Raw genomic sequence first — 26,069 nt, 5'->3', positions numbered from 1 at the left:
CCACAACTTTTGCCTCAAACTCCTAATTACTTCATATTTAAGTATACTTCATATACTTAATATTAGTAAGGTGGTAGTTGTTAAGGCTAGGTAGCTATTGGGTAGGATTAAGGGGTGTAAAATATATGGTAATGCAGAATAATGCATTAATATTCACTTTATAAGTAGGTGGAGAGAGGGCTAAGATGAGCCAGTGGGTAAATTGACCCACCCCCTTTATCTTGGCAACTGTACACTTTTAAACCTAACCCATCATTTCTGCCACACTGTGAAAAGAAGAAGCCCATGGGAGGAGAGGAAGGCACCCATTCACTTTGAAAAATGTTTTTGGCTAGTCAAAGTAAAATTTTAGCATAACAGATGGCAAAGTTGCATCAATGAAAATTAGTTTGGGCCTAAAATATTTATGATCCATATTGGTGATTTAGCAATGTTTAAAACCATGCAAATAACTTAGCTAAATATTAGCCTGAATTGGTTAGCTAGCTAGTTTAATCCAAAATGGCAGCTATGGGGCAAAGTGAGACAAATGTTGTGGGGTAAGTTGAGCCAGCATTTTAACTTACCCCACCATATAAGGCACTGTAGTTAAGTTCAATCATAAACTGGTATAATTTCAATGTAATGTTACACAACTGGTTCGTTTTATTTCCTTTTAAAAAAAAAAATTAGTTTGAGTTTATTTGATAGGAAGGATATACCAGTACACCAAATCCTTATAAGACCCAGAAGATGCTTAATCATATATACTGTATATTTCCACCTGTAGTCCCTAATGGCCTAACATGTTCGACATTGCAGAAAAAACTACAATGCCAAGAACCTTTTGACTGAAATGTTTATTAGTTTCAATGACATTTATTCATTCATTATAATTCCGTTTTTATTTTATTTTATTTGTATTTAATTTTACTCCGCAAACTCTGTTTAGGCTGTTTTTGGGAAGGTTACAACTTCGGTGTTCAACATGCATACAGTTCAACAAGAAATGCAAACAATTAAAGAACTTGAAATTTCAACTTCATTTGGTTAGCTTTAAGAAAATAAATATGACTATTTGATTAATGGTGTTTTTGAAAGAGGTAAATTATCTTTACAATTGCACCTGGGTTTGATTCAGATTCAAATAGATGGTCTGTTTACACCCAGATAGTGCAACTTACCCACTGACCACCTAGCCTGGGGTAAATTGAGCCACAGGAACACTTTTTTTTTAAGAAGCCATATTTTTAGAACTCTTTGTCATAGATGCATTTTTATAATTTAAAATGATAGAAAACACCCTGAAATTACTTTAGATACTTTAATTGCACTTCTGCCTTATTTTCTCTTATCTTGAGGACCAAATAAGTTTTAAAAAATGGCTCATCTTACCCCACTTTCCCCCTACTAATAAACAGCCAATATCCTAGTAATATGCATGCTAATAATCAACTAGTAAATAATAAGAATTGGATCCTAAACTAGTGTTACTGGGATTTCTATATAATGCTTACCTGTGTATACCTGCCATTAAAATACACATCAATTCTCAGACTTTGGCTATAGAATTCAGCTAAAATATAACACAACGTAATGAACTGCAAATAGGCTTTGGTGCTCCATAAATATTAACATTTTTATACAGTACATATATATATATATATATATCTGGAAAAAATTAAGAGACCACTTACCATTGAAAAATCAATGTTAAGTGGTCTCTTAATTTTTTCCAGAGCTGTACTGTATGTGCGTGTATACATACATACACTGTATACAAATTAAAATAGCAAAAAAAAATTGATAAATGTATTTTATTTCTTTCATTTTCTAAACGTATTAAAACATTTAAATTCATCCTACACCCAAACGAACACACAACTCAAAATCAAAGACTGCATGAATATTATAAATTAGTTTATTGAAAAGAAAATATAGTAAAAAATATTTTTTACTCTGCACATTTATAGAAGCAACTGTAAAAGGAACCTGTGAGTCTGATGGCTCATTGAGTCAAACAGTACAGTAGGTATAGATGACATGGCGGGCCATCTCCTTATTGCCACTGGACTGGTAAATAAGAGATAAGTTGTAGGCAATCTCTCTTCTCAAGTCCACTTGATCATCATCAATCCCCTTCAAATGACAAGAGAAATCGTTTGCATTTCACAAAGCATTTAAAAAACAGCTTATTAAGAATCTTTGAGACTCTGGGAGGTTTCTGTGATGCTTTATGCATGTATGGTGGATCACACAGATATTAAACTCAAAGCGTCTTACCTCCAGTTTGAGTGGGGGGAGGGTGAGGGCTTTCTCGTAGTAGTGAATGGCTAAATGACTGAGACCGAGCTGGTGTAAAGCCCGACCAAGATTATACAGAGACTCCTGACAATGACCTCTGAGATCCACATAGCGCCACAGGAATGAGAATCCCTGAGGAACAACCAAAATACATGATATATGCGCAGCACACATACATTCATTTATCTAAATAGGGACGTCTGAGTTTTTAAAATTACCACTGCAGCTTTAATTTACTATTACTACTATTCTTAAATTGAAAATATATTAAATATATTTAAAAAATTACACATCATGGTGTACCTGCACAACGAGGGGATGCCTTTTCATGACGAACCTCTGACAGGCCATATGGAAGAATGTGAGACCAACAACCAAACTATGAAGAGGATGGTCGGGCTGGTTTCTGAACGCCTGCATGTACTGACCTACTCAGAGAAGAGAAAGTAGAATAATTCGATAATAATAAAACACATTTTAACAGTGCAGGACTGTGCCATAGGAAATGGTTTGAAGTCTAAACCATACCGAGTGCATGTTTGAAAGTCCCAGAAACCAGCGAGGTGTGTCCATTGAGAAGGTAGAGCGCATGGTTATCGGGGTGTTTGAGCATGAGACGCAGACAGAAACGATGATGTCTGGCATCCTGAGAGTGCAGGGTAACCTGATTAAACACGTTCCACAGCTGAGTCCGTTCCACATTGTCCATTAACATCAACCTGCAAAAGATGGAGTATATTTCAAGTACTTAAAGACAAGTTCTCTACCGAGAAAGACGCACAAATGGTCACTGAAGCCACTTCCCAATCAAATAAATAGCACTTTGAAATCAAATATAAAAATAAAACCTTCAGCCTCGGATTTCATTTTCCACCCTCTGTACCTCAAGAAGAACCAGTTTATCTGGAGTTTTACACATGTTCCTGCCCTTGTGTGTTTGTTTTTGCAGTATTTTGATCATAGTTTTTTCTTGTTTAGAACAAAGAATCCCACAATTTTTTTTGTTTGTGTGAAAAATGCAGGATTCTGTATTTTAAACATGAAATTCTCTTTTCAAAGCAGTTTTAAACAGCTGATTAAATATAGAATAAATAATTTTATATATATATCGTTTTTTAAAAATCATGTATAAAACACAGAATCCCCTATTTTTTCACCAAAAACAAATACAATTTTGGTGGATAACACAGGATTCTAGTTTTTAACCAAAATACTGCATAAATAAAGACAAAAACTGATTAAATGTTATATATATATATATATATATATATATAATATATATATATATATATATATATATATATATATATATATATATATATATATATATATATATATATATATATATATATATATATATACACACTGAATCAGGCATAACATTATGACCACTGACAGGTGAAGTGAATAGCACTGATTATCTCTTCATCACAGCACCTTTTAGTAGGTGAGATGTATCAGGCAGCAAATGAACATTTTGTCATCAAAGTTGATGTGATAGAAGCAGGAAAAATGGGCAAGCATTAGGATTTGAGCGGGTTTGATTGTGATGGCTAGACGACTGGGTCAGAGCATCTCCAAAACTGCAGCTCTTGTGGGGTGTTCCCAGTCTGCAGTGGTCAATATCTTAAAAGTGGTCCAAGGAAGAAACAGTGGTGAACCGGCGACAGGATCATGGGTGGCCAAGGCTCATTGATGCACGTGGGGAGCGAAGGCTGGCCCGTGTGGTCCGATCAAACAGACAAGCTACTGGAGCTCAAACTGCTCAAGAAGTTAATGCTGGTTCTGATAGGAAGGTGTCAGAATACACAGAGCATCGTAGTTTGTTGTGTATGGAGCTGCATAGCCGCAGATCAGTCAGGGTGCCCATGCTGACCCCTGTCCACCGCCGAAAGCGCCAACAGTATATTAATATATATATATATATATAATATAACACACAAGGAGAGAAACATGTGTGAATGACTTTGTGAATGATTTTTTGAATCAATGAATGATTTTATTTAGGATGTTTATGTAGACAGATTTAGACTGACCTTATATAGTCATAAGCTTTGCGGAAGTTGTAGTCGAGGAAGGCGGCGGACAGGCCGAGGTATTCAAGCTCTTTGCGTTTGACGCGGTCATCGTAGAAGGAGTAGTACTCTAAAGTGGAGTCGACTAATAACTCAGCCTCAGCAAAGCGCTTCACCTCACACATCACGGCCAAACAGTGCAGTAACAGCTTCCACCAGTCGTCTCGAGAGAGGACGCTCGTCTTACCTTAGAGAGAAAGACACTGTGATTCTCGAAAAAGGTCAAAAGAAAAGGTAAGATGTTTCAAAGGAGGAGCAAGTAATTACATTTTGATGTAAGTTTACTAAGGCTTTTTGACTTAAAAGAACCCAGATCCCTGTTGTAGTTCCTTTTGAGCTGGTTTCATTACAATTGACAGCTGCTGGGTTGTAGTATGTAAATATTATTGATCATACAATTCATTGTGAGATCTCAAAGCCCTAGGACAGCAATTCGATGGGAATGGCACAATGAATAAGAGTTAATGTAGTTCCATCTGATGTGCTTTACCCGTCACATCCAGATAAGCTGCCTCCTGGTCATCGATCTCTGTCGGTTTGTTGCGTGACTCTTTTACAAGCTTCAGATGTTTGACACCAGAGGACGTATCAGAGACGACACACACCTGAGCCCTCACCATCGCCACCTTCACAAAACAAGAAAGCACAATCACATCACACATTTGAGATGAAGAGAATTTATTTTGTGTGAGATGTCAAGTATCCTAAACCTGGTAGTCAGAGAGTAGGAATGAAGAGCTAGTGGTTGACTGATATGGTCATATTAGATGGGTATTCAACTTATAGGTTGATTCAGGGTAATTATCAGTAACAAAAACTAAAAGCATTTTCATTACTTGAAATAAAATACAACTGTGCTATAACAATGCTATAATCAATCAAAACTAAAATAACACTGTTTCAACAGTATATGTCAGTTGTTTATGAGAAAGCATGGTGGTCACAGATTAATCTGCCTATATAAAACTGAATCTGGCAAAACAGGCTTATAGCATATTAGTAATTCCTTGATTCAATTTGATGTATGCCGATTCATACAAAAAATAGTCTGATTAATCAGATAATATAGATAGATAGGCAATGTATCAAGAGCATATAGTGCTACAAACAGACTGATAAAGGTGTGGATTAATCAGATACATACCAATATGCTCAGTAAATATTATGTAAAATACACTTCTGTTCAAAAATGTATACTTTTATTCAGCAAGGATGCATTAAGTTGATCAAAAGTGACAGTAAAGACATTTATAATGTTACAGAAGATTTCTATTTCAAATAAATGCTGAAAGTTCTATTCATTAAATTCTTGGGGAATTTTTTTTTTATAACCATTTCCACAAAAATACTGTTTTTATGTGATAAGAAGAAATATTTCCTGAGCAGCAAATCAGCTTATTAGAATGATTTCTGAAGGATCATGTGACACTGAAGACTGGAGTAATGATGCTGAAAATTCAGCTTTGATCACAGGAACAAATTATATTTTAAGATCTATTCAAATAGAAAACACTTCTTTTAAATTGTCATATTTCACAATATTACCGTTTTTACTGATCAAATAAATGCTGCCTTGGTAGCATAAAAGGCGTTTCAAAAACAGTACATTTGAACAGTAGTGCACATTGCAATTTCAGGTATTCTGTGTACATCTATCGATACACTGTATTATATGCTCTCTTTATATCACGATCAGACATTGAGTGCAGAATCTGACCTTAAGTAGCATGGAGAGCATGGTCAAAACTGTATCTATGTAATCATCAGTGCGTCCTTGAGCATGCAGGAGAGTCGAGCGATGCAGCAACAGCTTCAGTTCCTGAAAAACATCACACACGTAATTATACACAAGCCCAACTCTTAGCACTTAAACACATGACTATGATATACACACACACCTGCTGGGCGGCAGAAGAGTCCTGTGCAAGGGTTTCCGCGTCATACATGGGCTCCAGGGCCGCGAGGGCCATGTTGGGTCGGCCCAACTGCTGCTGGAGGGTGGATAGTGCCAGACGGGCGTCTAGATGCAGTGGAGCCATTTCAACAACCTTACTGTAGCTCTTCACCGCAACCTCCAAATGACCAAGTGCCTTTAGACACTCTGCAAAGAAGTAAATCACAATCAGAAGTTTGAATAAGCAGTTCTTGACCAGAACAAGACATTTGACTTTTATAACGGCATCCTTTTTTCATTGCTTTCCCAAATTTAGTGCACCAACAAAAGGTTTATAGTGTGTAACCTGCGTGTCGGAGCCAAACGACCGCCAGGTTGTATCTCTCCGAGCAGACGAGGGCGGAGAGCAGAGGCAGGGCGGAGTTATACTCGCCCTCTTCCATAAAAGCCTCGGCCACGTCCAAATACAAATCGCCCAGCTCCTCCGGGCTCTGCTCCATCAGAGACGTCAACATGGGCTGCAGACAAAATGTCACAGGCCAGAAAATCAAACATGGATGACATCCGTCGTCCGTCAAACATCAGCATTTGTAATATGTTAAAATGTTAAAATTATCCCTTTAGAATGTTAAAAAGGCATTTTATTAATGAATGTATAATGAACACATTAAACACAAATATGATGCTTAAAATAGAAGGCAATGCTTTGCAGATGATGCACTTTTTGCAAACTCTCAGAGAAAAAAACTCAAGACACTTCTAATTATCAGAAAACAATAATATTAGTAGCCTAGTATTTTCAAGAGCAACATAGGAACTAGCTTCTGTAATACAGCTAGAGTTATATAGTAAATGAGAGATTGTGTGTGTGTAGAAATCTACTTACATCCAGAGGTTTGAAGACTTGCTGGTGGATGAGACACACCATCATCTTCACTCTGATGTCAACGGGAACATTATCAGGAATCACCACCGCTAAGATTTTCCCTATGCATTTAAAAAAATGTTAGCGATGTTTTCATACGTAATGCTCTCGATTATCAGCCTAGTCCTACCAAACTAAACTCTACACTGCAAAGGCAGCATAGAATGTATACAGTACATCATTAAAATATGCGTTTAAATAGATTTAATTGCAGAAACATATTTGTATTATTATTACACATTTATTTATAATTATTATTTAACATATTACTGCTATTATTGTATATTTAGATACCTCTGTGGTACAGTACAGCAATACACCTTATGACAGAACATTCATCTATTTCGTCTCACCTTTTTCCTCTTCAGAGTTTTCTTTCTTCTCTTCTCCTTCTGTCTCTTGTGCAGGCGTCAGGTCACCTGTCTCCATCTCCGTTTCCTCCTTCTCCTGTCTTTTCAGAACGATGCCACAAAACTTCACCAGTGCCTGCAGACACATACATTATAACATTTACATTAACATGAATAGGGGAAAGGGGGGTCACTTAGAACCATCTTGCATCATGTGTACACTGAAATGTTTGAAATGGCATAGCAAAAAGCCATTGTAGTTCCTAACTTTATTAAGGAAAACATAACGAATAATAAATTCAATTTATTTTTGTATACAATAATAGATCAAAATGTTATATTTTCACTTTTTTTGGAAAAATTTTATAACTTTTATAGCAAAAAAATTACACAATTTGAAATATTTAACTTAATTCAGTATCAATATTTTCTTTATATATTGACTTGACTTATTATCCCCATGGGGAATTCAACATGTGTACACACAAAGGACAAACAATTTATACATACAAATGAAAAACACACATTATAAAAAGGAAGCGGCTATTTACACTAAGTGAAAATAACTGTAGATGCTATTTACTAAGTGAAATAGCATACCAAGCGATAGTAATATATTCTATTTACACCAGTGTTTCCCCTACAATGTATTCACAGCGGCGCAGCGCCGCCGCTGGATTTTCAGCGCCACTGCAAAATCTTCACATGATCAGTAATATCACGATATTCACTTACACACTGTAAAGGAGAGAGAAAGAGATTGACGATGGCCAGAGAACTAAACAAAAATGTAGTCTGCTTACACTTTCACAATATCACAGGGCTGTGATATTAATCTTTTTTTCGCTTCCAAGGATTAAAAAAAGAAGATATGAGGTAAAACTATTATAAACTATGCTCGCGCATCGTCTAGCACAACTTCCTTCCCTTCACAGCGCGCGCTGTCATTTCTCCTCAAACATGCATTTAACGTCAGATTCAGCACAATCCGTGATTGTGGGCAAATGCACTCTCCACTTTGGCTAAATTGCAGAACGCGTTTGATTAAATGAAAAGCACAATAATCCGCGCAATAGACGCTGTTTCCAAGTTCAAGGCAGGCGTGTGTGTGTGTGTGTGTGTGTAAGCACGCTGCGAAACGGACCGAATTGCACATATGCTTCGTGTGCGCGACTAAACCATCAAATACACAACAAAATAGCCTATATGTCAAAATGACAGGCTTGGAGAGTATTCACTTAAACACAGTTTAGCTTAAATGGGCGTAAAAGGGAGAATGATTTTAGATCTGCGTCTTAAAGGGGCAGCATCTAATAAACTTGGTGACGATTGAGCCATAATGTGAATCAAAACAACAATATATTTGATTAATAAAAACTTAAGGTAAAAAAAAAAACATGTAATAATATTTCCCAATATTAGGCTACTGTTTTTTCTGGTATTTTTGATTAAATAAATGCAGGCTTTGGATACATAAAATAGTATCCAAACACTATGGGGTTTTTTTGTTGGGTTTTTTTACATATTGCCCCTTTCTTACATTTGAGCCCTTGCCCCTTAGGAACTTTCTGCACGTCCCTGCAGGTTATTGAAGTAAAATAGGCTATAAGATAGTCACCTTTTAAACTAATGAAAAGAAGATTTGGACTTAATTTGGATTTTAATGTTCAAAATGTCTATTTCTATCCACAAAACTTGCCAGAAGTCATGGTTTATTTTAATTTTTTATTTATTCCGGAGGTGCATGCCCCCGGACCCCCCCCCCCCCCCCCCCCGACGAGCGGCTTGGTAACAACCTCCGGCACGTAACAGCACCGCTGCTGGAAAAAATTCTAGGGGAAACACTGTACACCATGTAAAAGTAGCAATTCTTTGTGTAAAATAGTAGCCTAATTAGATGCTATTTATACTTTATTTTGACAGATACATACTATTTGCACCTCAGTATTGTTGTACATTAACAGGATGCAATAATAGTGTAATAATATAAATAAATAAAATAACAACAGTGTAAATTATTATATTTATAAAAAATATTAAATGGATGCCATCTTCATGGGACAATAAAAGCCCCAATCCTACCCAATAAATGCTTTTATTATTATTAAACATTTCGTTAGGCACTTTATTTCCACTTTAAGAATATTTTCTTGATTTTTATTGAAAGTAATTGCCTTTCCGATGTGATATGTGATGGGAAAAGGGAGAAGAGCGAGCTCGGCAAAAGGTGGATTCGAACCCGGGTCGATCGCGTCAAAATCAAGATTACTGAGCCTTAAGCTCTACTGACTACGCCACTTAAGGTGTTGAAACATGTGTCTTTTTTATCTTGTTTGTGCCATCCAGGCATTGTTAGGTGGAGTTAGTGCAAATAGCACTTGCCAACAAGACACACTATTTGCACTTGGTGTAAATAGACACTCCGAATAAATCACAAAACCAAAAATACGAAACATCATGTGTGTATATATGACATGCATTTCTATATAACGCCGTTATAACGGACATTTGGCACCCTGTTCTGCTCTATAAATTTTGTTATTGGCCACTGAGTATCCTGCTAGTCTTCATCTGATCTCACCTCTAGAGCTTTGTCATGTTGATGGTTGGCTATGAAGAGTTCAGCAGCCATGTTGACACACTCATTTGTGACTAGTTCAGGATGTCTGTCCAGAGCTTCCTCCATGACCCCTATAGCAGAAGGCAACTCGCTGCTCTCATAGTAACTCCTGAAAGAAATACATGCACAGTTCAAGCTGTATGGCATTCAGAAATGGTCATGACGTTGATGACACAAACATGCACTCATAAAGTATCTACATTTATACAAAAACTCCAATTCAAATCCTACAATCTAATCATAACAGAGGCCACTTACACATGTGAAGTCATAAAGGTGCAATAGTTTTTTTATATTAAGGGGGTATGATGCAAATGGTGCAAAAAAAACTTGATCAACATAAGATTCAGAACATATGGGAACATCATACTTTGCCATGTCTCGTGAGAGCTGCATGAACTGTTCTCCATCGGATGGTGGCAGTAGGCTGAGGATGCGGCGATACCCGTCCATGGCTTGCTTGTGCTCCCCGACCTGCTCATAAAGGCTGGAGCGCTCCCACAGGTACTGAACATTACTGGAGTCGTATTTAATAGCTGGGAACGAAACAGCAGGCTTTAGACACATTTCACAAAGGCATCTTAGTAAATGAACATCTGATGAATTATAGTAAGGTGACTGACAGTTATGTTCAAAAGTTTGGGGTCAGTAAGATTTTAAGAGATTAAAGGGATAGTTCACCCAAAAACTAAATTTTGATGTTTATTTGCTTACCCCCAGGGCATCCAAGTTGTAGGTGTCTTTGTTTCTTCAGTAGAACACAAATTAAGATTTTTAACTCCAACCGTTGCAGTGTGATAGTCGTATAATGCATGTCAATGGGGATATTTTAGAGTATGAGAGCTATGAGAGTAAAAACACATAGACATGCGAATCCTTATTAAACCATGCGGCTCGTGGCGACACATTGATGTCTTAAGACATGAAACGATCGGTTTCTGCGAGAAACCGAACAGTATTTATGTTATTTTTTACCTCTTATCAGACGAATGTCATCTAGTATTCCCAGCGCCATAACTTCCAGCGAATAAGGTCAAAATACTGGCGTGATCAAAGATATATATACGTAGATTCCTTATTCGACGATCTGCGCAGGCACTAATGAGGAATCTACATATCTATGATCGTGCCAGTATTTTGCATGTATTTTGACCTTATTCGCCGGAAGTTATGGCGCGGGGAGGGCCGATGCAGAGCCATAGAAAAAAATGAAATACATTTTTAAATATGGATATTTTTCTTACACAAACACATCGATTCGTTTCAAAAGGCCTTTATTAACACCCCGGAGCCATGTGGAGCAGTTATTTGACGGACAGATGCATTTTTTATGGACTTCAAAAACAGAGCAACTATTACTGCCATTATAATGCTTGAATTAGCCAGAACATTTTTAATATAACTCAGATTTTATTCGTCTGAAAGAAGAATGTCATATACACCTAGGATGGCTTGAGGGTGAGTAAATCATGGGCTAATTTTCATTATTGGGTGAACTATCCCTTTAACTCTTATTTAGCAAGGATACACTGAATTGATCAAAAGTGACAGTAAAACATTTACAATGTTACAAAAGTTAAAATAAATGCTGTTCTTTTGAACTTTCTTTTGTTCTTTTAAACGGAAGCAGCACAACTGTTTTCAGCATTGATGATAATAAGAATACATGTTTGTTGAGCAGCAAATAAGCATATTATTATGATTTCTGAAGGATCATGTGAGACTGAAGACTGGAGTAATGATGCTGAAAATTCAGCTTTACATCACAGGAATAAATTACATTTTAAAATTGATTCAGATAAGAAACAGTTATTTTAAATTGTAATAATACTCAAAATTAATGTTTATGCTCTAATAAAGGCTGCCTTGGTGACCACAAGAAACCTCTTTCCTTACTGATACAACACTTTTGAATGCATCTACTGTACAGACCTTTAGTGTAGCAGATGATGGCTTGTTTGATGTTTTCCTGCTCCAGGGACATGTCCGCCAGTTTGACCCACTCTTCACAGTCACTGGGGTTCAGGTGAGCAGCGATCAGTCCGAACTGAAGCGCTTTCTCCATGTCCCCCTGATCCTCATAGATCATAGCCAGCGTGGAGAACGGCTCGTATGCCACAGGAGCTGAGAGAGGTGGAAGAGATGGGATTTATTCTGTGGCACTACTGGTTAATATGCAGTCACACAATTACAATTAAAGTCACCATGAAATCGAAATTGACAGTTCTCATTTTCTATGGTATATTGCAGTGTTTATTGCACATGAAAATTCTTCTCGTAATCTTTAATCAAAATAACTTCCCCTCCATTTTGCAGTGAGATCTCTTCTCTGATGACGTTACTGCCGTGAGGGCGGGACAACCTGTCACTCACATGAGATCGACCAATAGCAGACCACAACCATCCAACCAATTCCCCAAGTTGTGTCCATGGGGACAATTTACATGTTTCTTGTTTGAGAAGCCATTTCACTCATATATGTCACAATAGGAAAGAAAAGACTATCCGTTTCGTGCCGATTTTAAAACACTGTGTCTCTGTTGGACCAGTGTGTTGGACTGACCCCATGTCAAATTTGCACCAACACACAAAGGCATCACACCCCAAATAACCAACAACAAAACTCCACCTTGGCGAATGATCTCCATGCACATTAGAATGGCATCCTCCTTGTCTCCTCTAGCATAGCGGATGTTGGCCTCTCCCATCAGTCCCCTGAGAGCCCGTGGTAACTTACTGCGGGGACGTCTCTCCTAAAATAATAATGAGACTAGTGTGCTTACAAATAAACTGAAAATGTAATCAAATACTCTCAAAAACAGTGATTATTAATTCTGCCCTCGCAGGGCGATCTACTGACCTTCATCATTTTCTTATTCTCACGGTTCAGCTCCATTTCTAAGGCGAACACATCTCCAGGTGTGACTTCATTGCTGTCGTTGTCCTCTTCATCTTCTTCTCCTTCTTCTTCAGCATCGTCATCATCATCATCATCGCCGTCATCTTCTCCAATGATTTTCCACTCTATCTGTCCATCTTCATCCTCTTCATCCTCATCCACACATTCCTCCAGTTCATCTCCCATCATGGAGGCAAAAGCTCTCTGAACAGATGGACTGACTCCTTCTTCTGTCGTCTCTGTCAAGACATCACACAAAATACAACTTGTGATGTGATGCGGTCACACTGAATATTGATCCCCACATGCTTCATTCAAGTGCTCCTGATACGTTTGCTAAACAAGCAAAGATGTGAAACCAAAACCTATTTGATCTATCGGTGGTCAGGGATGAAAACAAACGTGATGATAATATTAATCAGAAATGTTTCTTGAGCAGCAAATCATATTAGAATGATTTCTGAAGGATCATGTGACATTGAAAACTGGAGTAATGATGCTGAAAATTCAGCTTTACATCACAGGAATAAATTGCACTTTAAAATAAATTAAAATAGAAAACAGTTATTTTAAATTGCCATAATATTTACAATATTACTGTGTATTTTTTTAATAAATAAATTAAATAAATGGGGAGCATAACAGACTTTTTTCACACACAATAAAAAAAAAAAAAAAAATAATAATAATAATAATAATATTATTATATATATATATGATATGATATATCAATATATATATATGATATATATATCAACCCCAAACTTTTTGAATGGTAGTGTAATTTATAACACGTCCCATTTAACACTGATTTAATAACATACCCAATTGGTTAAAAATTATGTTTAAGTTATGTTTTGTCTTTCAGTATGCATGCTAGCATACATTTACCTTAATAAACACTTCCTTAAAATTTGTGTTTTTCGAAAGCTTGCTACAGAAATCTATTATTAAAGATATAACAATGATAATTGATATCCTATTTATTGTGTTTGTAATATGGCAAATTGGCTATTTCAATCTACATCATGCACATTAGTTTGAAATTTATAAGGCAGATTTTTTGGTTTCAAGATTCAGCCAAAAATCTCATGTTTAATGTATTAATGAATGTCTAATTTTGATGGGATATTAACGTTTTAGTGGGCAACTTATAATATAGTAAATATTAGGCCAGTTGCATAAACTGCTTAGACTAGTCTTACAAGTTATACTTTTTTCAATGAGTTGCATGAAAAGGTAGATTAGTCTAATTTGAATCAGAAAAGAAAGTAATTACCTCTGACACAGTCTTAACACTGTGCTATGTTGTTTATGTCAGGGGTTTTCAAACTTCATGATGCCAAGGACCCCCAAATACGATGAATCTTTTATGAGGGACCCCCTTCCTAAAATCCATCTATACATTTTCATGTATGAAAAAAACATTTAAACGGTTATATAGTAAGTGTGACATTATAAAAACAACATATTGTTTCCAAACTTAAATTGGCTATTCTTAATGTTGGGTGTATAAACCTGAAGAAGAACATTTTCATTTAAAAATGATTTGTATAAGCAACTTTCACAATAAATGTATGTGCAGCATACGTACTGCGTTAAGAAAACTGCCTTACAAACCCAGTGAGCAAAATAAAGGGGACTATAGTGAGAAAAACTCACTAGTAAGATACAAAGCAAACATATACAATTCTGGAAAAAGTATGTATACGGCAAGAAAGGAGAGAAACATTTAGAAATGAAACAGTTCGGTAGACTTGATCCATTTTTGCTGTCTTTTTATTCTCTGTACCTTCTGGATGACCCCAGTTTGAAAACCCCTGCCTTGGTTTATGTAACTGTGTCATTTGTAAAACTTGGTGAGGTTAATATTATTTTTGACCACTTTCACTTGTAGCGTTGCCCCTGACACTTACACTAAGTACCCTGGTAATATGATGTAATATCCACCTGTTTGGCATTTTCGTGTTCCTCTAGCACATCTTTTGGAAGTGGAAGGAACAGCATCCTCCTGATCAGCAGTTTCCTCCTCATCTGACACATCTCCCTTCTGCTCCTGAAACAAAAACATGCACTGATACTCCACAGTACTTCAACAATACAACGAACCATCCAAATTGAATGGTTAGTGGATGTATGCACTGTAATAAACTGTGGACTGTGTATTTCATGTGTGCCCAAATGAACAAATACTATAGTATAAAATTACTCTAGATGCATTACTATGGTGCATAGCAAAACACAATCCAAAAATGAAAGGTTACTGGATATATGCACTATAATTAACTGTATATTCAGACACATATCATACAATTATTTATATAAAAGCTGAAAGGAGAACATGTGAGTGGATCAAATTTACTTATAGAAGCAGTGCAATGTTACCTTTTTCTTTGCTTTCCTTTCCTCTCTCCGCCTCTCAAACTCCTCGAAAGTAATCTTACCTTCTAAATAATCGTTCAATTCGGACATTGTAGACAAATAATTAAGTTTACTGCTTCATGTTATGTATAGTACAATCATAACACACTGATGGACGGCACGAGCGGTGTTACAGTTCCTGCGTTTCTGCCTTTCAGCCAATCAGAAAGCTCAAATTCTTCTTCGACGGTGAGTGAAACACAAACACAGGTGACGTGATCCCAAAAGTCCTACACCGCCATCAAGCGTCCAAGTATTATAACGTAATTATCGTGATGATAACCACTGGTAAACATATACTGTATTTACATTATTAAAATGTATTTGCATACATATGATATACATACACGTGTGAGTGTTCCTGGTAAACCCTACATTACAGTGACAAAAAAATGTCCCCACAAAGCTAGGAATATCTAAAATCCTTGTCTGTGTGGGTACATTCTTTTGTCCCCATGAGGAAAACAGCTTATAAATCAGACTAAGTAATGTTTTTTAAAAAATGTAAAAATGCATAGTTTTCTGTGATGGGTAGGTTTAGTGTTAGGGAATAGAATATACAGTGTGTGTGCATCTGTGCATGTTTGCATAACGGTCAATGACAAATAAGAAAAATAATATTCTTTTTAAGATAAACAATTCATAATTTTAAGCAAACGAGTTTTAAAATGCATTTTTATGTCCAAAAAATGTATGGTGTTGATTCATATTGGTTTTACAGCTTTTAAGACAGCATTAATTCATTATTAAACAAGATCTACCACCCAGAAAATGTCAGGTGGTGCGACCATATATTTATTTAAAATAATATATATATGCAATATACATATGAATCATTGTAAAATGCATATTACATGGTAAATTCCCTTTCCTATATATTGCCCTTTTAGTCCAATTCATATAAACTGACACTTTTCTATGCGTTCAGAACACAATTTTCCATAAGGAGTTATGTTTTTTTAAATTATTTGTATACATTATATAATGGTTTAAATTTATACTTCTTACTTAATTTTGCAATTGCAGTGGGAATTGATACTTTTAAATGTAGATTTGCTGGTCGCACCACCTGACATTTTAGGTCTTTGAAACACCACAACTCAAAAAGGCAATTGAATTTCAAAATAATTGAAAGAGTATCTTATAAAGGAAATATTGTGGATCAATTTGATATGTGACATGTATTTATTTGTTTTGCTTTTTAGGAAAATAATAAATTCGGACACAAAAAATATATGTCATGTCATTGACCCTAAAACTTATTTTTCTGAAGTCAAAATAAACAACACGGAAAAAGTCAATAAGTCTTTTTTATTATTATTGATTAAAAAAATGCAGTGCATATTTATTCATTCTTTCATTCGTTTCATTTTGTTTTTCATTTGGTGTTGGAGGAATACATAACTGTACAATATTGATATCACACATCAATAAATATGTATCCTGAATCCATCTCTGAGTAAGATAAGAATGTCCCTCATACATGAAGGCAAATTAAATACTACAGACTTGCTCTCTCAGGAACGGTTATGAAATTCACTCTGCTTTTGGACTGTTGTTCAGCATTTCCTGCGTTCCAGACGATTCCTGTGCTGGAAAAATGAGCTTCTGTAGCATCTGAATCTTCTCTTCCTCAGTTTTAGAGTTGAGCTCATGGACAGGAACCTAAAGAGGGTGATATATATGAGGAATATTATTGGAAATGCAAAATCGAGAACCAGAGATTGAACATGGACTTAAATCTCTCCAGTTGTTCATAAGCAGGCTTCCCTAACTAAAAAGTACTAAGTCAGTATTGTGATGTTTACCATATATGAGTATCAGGTTTTGGTGGGATCATTTAGTGTGTATCCGAGGAATTAACACACTTACCAAAACCGGTTTATAACCAAGTTTTTCAAGATGCCGAAGTTTGATAACCAAGCTGGCACGAGGGTGCGTTGTACCAAAGCAAAATGAAGTAGGTGGGGCGCAGACCACCGCAATCCTGAAACATAGGACAGAGAAGAGCTATTTGTCTCTAAAACAACCTTTTAAAACCCTGAATTGGAGGGGAAACATCTACAGTAGGTATGTGAGATTATCATGTGATTCTTCAACATTACAGCTGTCTTGAGTTTTGCTACCTTTGGGCAGATTCAGGTGACCCAGAATCCTCCGCATGGAGGCCGCAGGTTTCTTCTTTTGGACGCGGCAGAGTAATCACACAGTCTAAAGCAAAGATTCAAATTATGTTAAAACCAACATAAAATGCCATTAACAACACATTAACATCCAAAATGTGACACGTTTCTGAGTAAAATTATTCAGGGATTGTGATTGATTGTGCAGAGTAATCTATATTAGCTTATATATAATGTAAATTAATATAAAGTACACCTTATTAGTCCGGCTTTTATGTATAGTCTTATAAAACAAATTATTTAGTATTTGTTAATTTTATATATTATTATCATCATCATCATCATTCAAATGTATTTATATACTATTTTGCTTTATCAACATTTCATTGTTGATAACTTATTTTATTGTATTGTAACATTGACTGCTATATTATAAACTTTGTTTCAAATTTCCATTGCTTGTTTATGCTTTTAAAGCACTTTGCATTGTATTGGATATCTTAATGGTGCTAAATGTTTTATTTTTTTTATTATGCAAAAATAGAATTTCTTGTTTTTATCCTTTTGATTTGGGAGTAAATTTTACCTGGACATGTTTTCCTGAAATGTATTTTGTCTCAATCACTTATTTACGCTTGTATAATAATAATATAATATAATATAATTAATATAATATAATATAATATAATATAATATAATATAATATAATATAATATAATATAATATAATATAATATAATATAATATAATATAATATAATATAATATAATATAATATAATATAATATAATATAATATAATATAATAATAATATGGTAAATATGGTAATAATAAATAATTAAATAGTTAATATTATTTTTCATTGTTTTGGTTTCACCAACATTCTTTTGTGAAAAGGATACAATTATATTAGGGCTGTCAAAAGATTAATCGCGATTAATCACATCCAAAATAAAAGTTTGTGTTTACATAATATATTTGTGTGTACTCTGTATAATTATTATGTATATATAAATACAAACACATTCGTGTATATATTTAATAAATATTTGCATGTATATACTGTATATACATTTATATAATTTATATTATATATAAATATTTTATATATAAATATAATACATTTTTCTTAAATATATACATGCTTGTGTGTGTTTTTATATATAAATAATTATACACAGTACACACACATATATTATGTAAACACAAACTTTTATTTTGGATGAGATTAATCACGATTAATCTTTTGACAGCCCTAAATTATATTATAACATTTCTTTAAAGTCTGAGCTGTGGCCTAGCGATTAGAGCATCTGCTTCAACACATTGAACTTATGGTGCTCATGTGATAAATGCGAGTTTTAATCCAACTTGTAACATCTGCTACTGTAAATAACACTAAGCTTGAACTTGGAATCAGTAGAAAACTGCACAGTAACATGAGATTTATCTCACCAATGAAGTAAATGCTCTGTTCCAGCACTCTCTCCTGAACAACATCATTTCCCACAATGCTCCTGATTGCACTGAGCATTTCCTGGTTGACTGGGACTTCATGAGCAGGAACTGTGAAGTGGAAGCCTGGGATAGACCTCAGGGAGGGCGGCAGCTGAGGTTGATCCAGTCGCAAACACAGATCCAACGTGTGCAGCCACCTCTGAACCTTATTGGACTGTTTGCCTATGAGGACACGTAACAGATCACAGCTGAAATGTGATGCACCTTGTATGAGGAGAGAGAGAGGAAGAGTAGCGATATTCACCTTTCTGTAGTATTTGGTCCAGGGTTTCCTGCTGTAGCAGTTTATCCAGTAGGGTTTGAGGAAAGTGCTCCAGCAATGCCAGATAGTAAACGGCTTTGAGAAGGTCGGTGGAGGACATCTTTGGAAGGTAGGACTCTAAAACCTTCGTTACACTGGCCAGTAACCTAATTCAAAAGCAACAAGTCAGAGACATGCCTGCTCTGCAAAAACAACTTTTGCTTTGGGTTTTTGAGGGATTTATGTAGTTGAATATTCTGATATATAAGAATATGTATTTTTATTGGAAAATAATTTTATTAGATATACATTACCGTTCAAAAGTATTAGATCAGAAAGATTCTTTTAGAGAAATTAATGTTTTATTTATTTATTTAAAGTGACAGTAAGGACATTTATAATGTTACAAAATATTTTTATTTCAAATAAAGTCAGTTTCCATTCATCAAAGAATCCTGGGGGGAAAAAATTATGTTTCCACAGAAATATTAAGTAAAAAAATATTGAAGGGGTCCTATTTAGAGATGTGCTCAACGACCAATTTCATTAACATTTAAACGGAAATTTTGCAACTAACTAGTCTAAACTAGTCTTATTCACTATATCAGTGCGCATGGTTTCCTCGATTGTAGTCTTGAGATTTCTTCCGAGAATAACCACGTCACAATATTCCTCATTTAAATAATTCTCATCCAAGGCATACACAAAATAGAGGGGCAGGCCTGGTTGAGTTCGAAACCCTGCATCCCAGTGTGCATACTATCCACCCTATCTGCCCTAAATAGTATTGAATATAACTAATGTCACATACTATTTAGGATGGATAGTATGCACATTGATATGCAGGCTTAGTAGTGTGATGAAACACGCGGTTATGGTAAAGGGCGGGAACTTTCCAAAACATGCTCAAAATGGTTGACCAATCACAACACACTGGTCCAGCAGACATATCAGAGCACATTGCGCTTTTCATAGAGACAGGAACTGACCGGGGCATTACTGACAGACTGGGAAGAGAGGAGCTGCAACAATGGAGAATATGTGAAAAATATGAAAACCTATTCTAGTAGAGTAAAAAACAAAATCAAGACTTTGAAAAAGAACATAACAGGCTCCCTTTAACTGTTTTCAACACTGATTATAATAATACATGTTTTTTGAACTGCAAATCATCACATTAGAATGATTTCTGAAGGATCATGTGACTTGAGACGGGGGTAATGATGCTGAAAACTCAGCCTGGTCATTACAGGAATACATTAAATTTTAAAACGTATTCAAATATTGCAATAACATTTCACAATGTTACGTTTTTTTCTGCATTTCTGAACAAATAAATGCAGCCTGGGTGAGCTTTCAAAAACATTGTAAAACAAGCTTACCGACCCCAAACTTGACAGTGTAAGTGATTACGGATTAAAACAGTGTCTTACTCTGTTTTTTTCTCTTTCAGGTCATGATTGAGGAGCGAAAACACTTTTAAAACACTAAGAAGGTCTTTCAGGGTCAGACTGTCAGGCTTCTGGATGATTCTCTCTGCAAATGCATCCAACAGGACCGCAGGTCTGAACAAGAGATCCTCAAATGATACTAGAATGAGAATCACCTGAAAAACATGAAAAGCATTTACCATTACCATTCTGGTCAATTACAGCACACAATTATTTTTTTATAATGGCCTAACTGATCTGATGGTTGATAATATATACAGTACCATTCAAAAGTTTGGGTTTGGTAAAAGGTTGTAATGTTGTAAGGTTGTAATGTAACCAGTCACCAAGGCAGCATTTATTTGAGCCAAAATATTGTGAAATCCTCTTTAAATGTACCGTGCAGTTTCACATGCATCAGTTTAATTGAAAGCTTGTATCAGCAGATATCGCACCTGTTTGTTGGACCACATATCAAATGTGTTGGCCATGTACTCAGACACAGAGCTGAAGAGGGTGTAGTTTCTGTAGCGAAGCTCATGGCAGGACTTCAGTACAGAAAGAAGCCTACCGTAGGGAAACTCATGCACATTTTCTGTAGGAAACAATGAGAAGTAAAGCAACAGGTCTTCATTCACTCATTCTAGCCGTTTGCTGTGGATCAGGGAACATCTGAGAGGATCCTGGTCATTCTCACCAGCTATGTTCTTGCTGCAGACATCCAGCAGAGGTTTGAAATTCAGGTCCATGGCAGCCAGGCTGGAGAACATGTACTGGGTGTTGGGTGGACTAAACTCATCTGCCAATGACAGAGTTTTTGTCTGAGGGAGAATAAAGAGGAATTAAGCTAGAAATGATCATGACAATTTCATTAAACAGGAAAAATGCTTTGCAACAATAATAATTTCTTGCTAGACAGCTGCATCACACAGATTATTTCAATACGGAATCATAAGAAAAACAATACACAATTATATTTCGCATTTTAAAAAATAGTCTATGAAGCAATACGTTTTGTGGTATTATTTTCAAGAGAATTGAACACAATTTCCTTCAACAATTTTTGCAATAAAATGCAAAGAAACCTTCATTCCCATTCCTGTAATGTGCAAAAGAACTATTACTATTTAGAAAATAGAAAATGTAATAATTTTCCCCAAACTGTAAAGTATTTATATATCATGGTTGTAACTACAAAACAAAACAAAAATTACTGTATTACAGGAATGAGAATTTAATGAGAACTACTACTAAGGGTTATTTATATTGTTAACTAAAACTATTAAAAACAGTTCTGTTAATTGAAATAAAGCTGAAATAAAATAGAATTATTAGTTGAAAACTTAAACTAAATGAAAATCAGAAATGATGCCTTGGAAATAAACTGAGATAAGTTTAAGTTGAAGCACTAATATCATTAACTTGGGAAAAAAAATTAAACTGACTAAAACAAAAATAAATTAAACCTAATTAGCAATATATAAAAATAAAAAAAAGATGAAAAGATTAATGAAACGAATAATGAAGTGAATCATGAAATACAAAACAAAACAATTTTTTACTTAAAATTAAACAAAAATTAACATGAAAATTAAAAATATAAAAATAAAATCTAATTCAGAATATTAATAAAACAAAAATACAAAAAAAGTAAAATAAAAAGCTTTATTTTCACTATGCAAAATATAATTTAATTGATTGATAAATCCAATTTCTGTGTGAGTGTCAGCAAACAACACATTTAAGGCGAATAAATCATAAATCTAACCGCCAGCTGTTTCTTCAGATGTATTGGAGAGTTTTTGCCCACTGCACGCATCATGCTCTGCAGGACAACCACGCTCTGGATCTCAGGAATACGATCCTTCAGCAACAACCTTCAAAATCAGAACACAAATTGATGAAAACACACACACAGATGTTGCATATCATATTGCAGGTCATATTAGGGCTGTAGCAATCTCCACACCTTAAAGCCTCTCTCAGGGCCTGAATGTTCCTACAGTTCTCCATCTCCCGAATACTGGCAGCCAACACCGAAAGAGACCTTATATCAAACTGATTCAGCCGCTCCTGGAATCAGGATATTAGAAGGATCATGTGACTTTCAACAGCGTTTCTCAGAAATTGTGTACTGCACCTTTAAAGGATTAGTTCACTTTTAAATAAACTTTTGCTGATAATTTACTCACCCCCATGTCATCCAAGATGTCCATGTCTTTCTTTCTGCAGTCGAAAAGAAATTAAGGTTTTGGATGAAAACAGTCCAGGGGTTTCCTCCATATAATGGACTTCAGTGGGACCCAAACGGTTCAAGGTCCAAATGACAGTTTCAGTACAGCTTCAAAGGGCTTTAAACGATACCAGACAATGAATAAGGGTCTTATCTAGCCAAACGATCAGTTTCTGCGAGAAACCGAGCAGTATTTATGCTATTATTTTACCTCTTAACAGAGGAATGCGATCGTCTCTGAGCTCCGCCATAACTTCCGGAGAGTGAGGTCAAATTTGATCGTGGTTAGATATATATCGATAGTAGATGCCTCATTCTACTGATCCGTGCAGTCGCTAATGAGGCATCTACGTATACATCTATGACCAGGATCAAATTTGACCTTACTCTCCGGAAGTAATGGCGGAGCTCAGAGACGATCGCATTCCTCTGTTAAGAGGTAAAATAATAGCATAAATACTGCTCGGTTTCTCACAGAAACTGATCGTTTGGCTAGATAAGACCCTTATTCATCGTCTGGTAAATGAATTTGGTAAATGAACTGGTAAATGAATTTAAAGCCCTTTGAAGCTGCACTGAAACTGTCATTTGGACCTTGAACCGTTTGGAGCCCATAGAAGTCCATTATATGGAGAAAAACCCTGGACTGTTTTCATCCAAACGACTGCAGAAAGAAAGACATGGACATCTTGGATGACATGGGGGTGAGTAAATTATCAGCAAAAGTTTATTTAAAAGTGAACTAATCCTTTAATAAATATGTGAATAGACGAAACCTCCAATGTGATCAGGACTTCACTCACCTGTATAACACGCAGCAGTGTCTGCACAACACGTGTGTTTTGCGAAACTCCCAGGTTGACAATGGCCAGCAGACTGTAGGCCAGGTCATCGCTCTTCATGCGCCAGGCGTCCGTCGTGGCTCGTTCACAGACCTCCTCGAACCCCGGGTGTTCGTACATCAGCCGCAGCTCACAGCGCCGCTGCTCATCCGTCATTCTCTTCGTGCTCTCCCAGATGCGGGTGAAGATGCTGCTGATGAGCTGCTGCGACGCTGGGAACTGCTTCAAAGTGTCCAGCACATCCGTGGGGCAAAAACAGTTCTGCAAATGGCTGTAGAAAGGAGTCCTTTCTGCTTTATCCAGGGGTTCGCTGGTCTCTGTAGAAGCTGCAGTTGGTTTAATCTCAACATTGAGAACATCATGACCGCTCTGACTGTAATACCGGACTTGTTTTAGTGCGTGTCCTTGTATGCGTTTTCTTCCCAGCTGAGATGATAGAGCAAAGCTTCTGCTTTTATAACATAAAGACGTCTGTGTCCATGTAAAAGAGTCACATTTCCACAGCGACGTGGCTCTCAGAGCACATCTGAGCGTGTCCAAACCTGATTTATACATGCTCATAGTGGGTGATTCTCCAAAGCTTCAGACATGGTGTAACCTGTTTCAACAAATGAAAAGGTGAAATAAAAACCTCTGTCCTTACTAAAATGTCCCCCGACTTCACAGACAAGGCTTAAGACATGTCTTAAAATATCTCAGTGCCATTGTTTTGCCTTAAGATGCACACCAGTAATGTTTTATTTATAAGGCACATTTACAAAAGTCCCTTAAATAACTAACAGAACTTAATCTAAACCCTGTCTGTGAAATCGGGCCTTTGTTTTACTACTGTAAAATAATCATATAAATTGTAGTAGGTATGGTATTTTTGGTTGAAACGATGATTATCACAGTACTTTTTACCATTTTTTTCCCAACCATTTTGGTCACTTTTTCAAAACTCTTCACACTGTTCTCTTTACCAGCTTTCAGTTTGGTACAGCAGTTTATTTCACATTCAAAATGCACTAAAACTACCAAAACACCATACATGTCTCAAATCAACTTATTCTGTCATTACACTAGCAAACACTCGCACACTTTGTTCAACTATGAGCTTAAACACACTAACAACAGGTAGCATTTTCTTTTGTAAAATGTATTTGCAAGACAAGAATGACACTCTCTCTACTGATTTTAATTCCCTGCAGGCTGGATGGATGGATGGATGGATGGATACTATCAGAAGACAGGCAGGCAGGAAAAAATTATGTAAACAGGTGAAAACTGGTTTGTAGGTACATAGTTTTGGTGGTGTTTCGGTCAGAGTGAGAAAATAATTGTAATTTAAAAGAAGTAGTCACTCAACGCATTTTGTGTCAAAGCAATGATAAATAATCCACAGTTTAGCTCACACAGACTGCTGTTGTGCTCACTGTGTGAAGAGCTTTGAAAAGTCAACTAATTATTGGGAAATTACGATTGTTAAATCGTAGCAAAAAGTGAAACCTAGCAAGGTGTTGTTACTGATCTTACCGTTCATATGTTTTGTCTCTGCTCGTGTTCTCTCAAATGCATCCGACAGGGTCACAGGTGGAGGCAAGATCTTGAAATATTACTAGAATCAGAATAACCCAGAAATTAATTTATGTATAATTTGTATACTTATCGGTCTGATTATCCTCAATACATTTTAACGACCAAATGTTGAATTTAGCCAAAGGTGTAAAATAAATATAATTATGTAAAAAATGTAAATGGAAAAATCAAGTAAAATTAACAAATACATTTAGAGGACAACTGTTTTGAGCTTATATTGCCATATGTCCTTGAAGAAATGCCTCACTGTAGCTGTAAGACCCATCAACTATTTACCTACTTGCGGTTAATTATGGCACAGTCATGTATTTGAATGAGCCATTTGTCTTTAATAATCATAATATAAAGATGTTACCTTCGGTTGTGGTCTTCGCATGTGTATTGCTGTCACTATGAGCGCAGCCATGACAGAAACACGGAGCGCACGCACGATAGTTCCGCTTGTAGTATCGCGTGGTTTTCATAATGTTATTTTAAAAATAGTTAAAGAAACACACATATAACTTGCTTAATTCATATTATCATAAAATATTATTATTTTTTAAACCATAAAAAATTTGTTTTGAAAAACGAAAGAGAAATCCGAGATGTTTCCTCCTCAGAAAATTGTATGCGGAACACACAATGTTACCTAGCAAC

At 35.8% G+C, this 26,069-nt stretch overlaps 2 protein-coding genes across 3 annotated transcripts; both read right to left on the bottom strand.

The window, feature by feature from the left end:
- Nucleotides 1-1,779: 1,779 nt before the first annotated feature.
- Nucleotides 1,780-15,638, bottom strand: gtf3c3 (general transcription factor IIIC, polypeptide 3). 2 transcript variants are annotated; one of them, XM_079812118.1, is made up of 18 exons: nucleotides 15,432-15,638; nucleotides 14,997-15,102; nucleotides 13,008-13,285; nucleotides 12,777-12,900; nucleotides 12,080-12,271; nucleotides 10,518-10,683; nucleotides 10,109-10,256; nucleotides 7,531-7,663; nucleotides 7,139-7,239; nucleotides 6,599-6,770; nucleotides 6,257-6,459; nucleotides 6,076-6,177; nucleotides 4,849-4,984; nucleotides 4,320-4,545; nucleotides 2,812-3,002; nucleotides 2,587-2,711; nucleotides 2,263-2,415; nucleotides 1,780-2,118 (listed from the first exon to the last, which is right to left on the bottom strand). In XM_079812118.1, the coding sequence occupies exons 1-18, from the start codon at nucleotides 15,516-15,518 to the stop codon at nucleotides 1,996-1,998; spliced, it is 2,766 nt and encodes a 921-aa protein (XP_079668244.1). In that variant the 5' UTR covers nucleotides 15,519-15,638; the 3' UTR covers nucleotides 1,780-1,995. The 2 variants fall into 2 exon arrangements, with proteins under 2 accessions (XP_079668244.1, XP_079668245.1); XM_079812119.1 differs by lacking the exons at nucleotides 14,997-15,102; nucleotides 15,432-15,638 and adding an exon at nucleotides 14,326-14,430 and having other exon boundaries at nucleotides 1,785-2,118.
- Nucleotides 15,639-16,636: 998 nt separating this feature from the next.
- On the bottom strand, nucleotides 16,637-25,878 carry fastkd2 (FAST kinase domains 2). Its single transcript, XM_079811622.1, has 13 exons — nucleotides 25,786-25,878; nucleotides 25,368-25,449; nucleotides 23,814-24,450; nucleotides 22,747-22,850; nucleotides 22,546-22,654; nucleotides 21,475-21,598; nucleotides 21,233-21,372; nucleotides 20,781-20,953; nucleotides 19,351-19,514; nucleotides 19,044-19,268; nucleotides 17,594-17,678; nucleotides 17,340-17,454; nucleotides 16,637-17,132 (listed from the first exon to the last, which is right to left on the bottom strand). Exons 3-13 carry the CDS (start codon nucleotides 24,411-24,413, stop codon nucleotides 17,004-17,006), a joined length of 1,968 nt encoding a protein of 655 aa, XP_079667748.1. The 5' UTR covers nucleotides 24,414-24,450; nucleotides 25,368-25,449; nucleotides 25,786-25,878; the 3' UTR covers nucleotides 16,637-17,003.
- Nucleotides 25,879-26,069: the final 191 nt, after the last annotated feature.

Source organism: Gobio gobio (assembly GCF_949357685.1).
Source record: "Gobio gobio genome assembly, chromosome: 3".
NCBI classification, from domain to species: domain Eukaryota; kingdom Metazoa; phylum Chordata; class Actinopteri; order Cypriniformes; family Gobionidae; genus Gobio; species Gobio gobio.
This window is presented reverse-complemented; position numbering and strand designations above follow the sequence as displayed.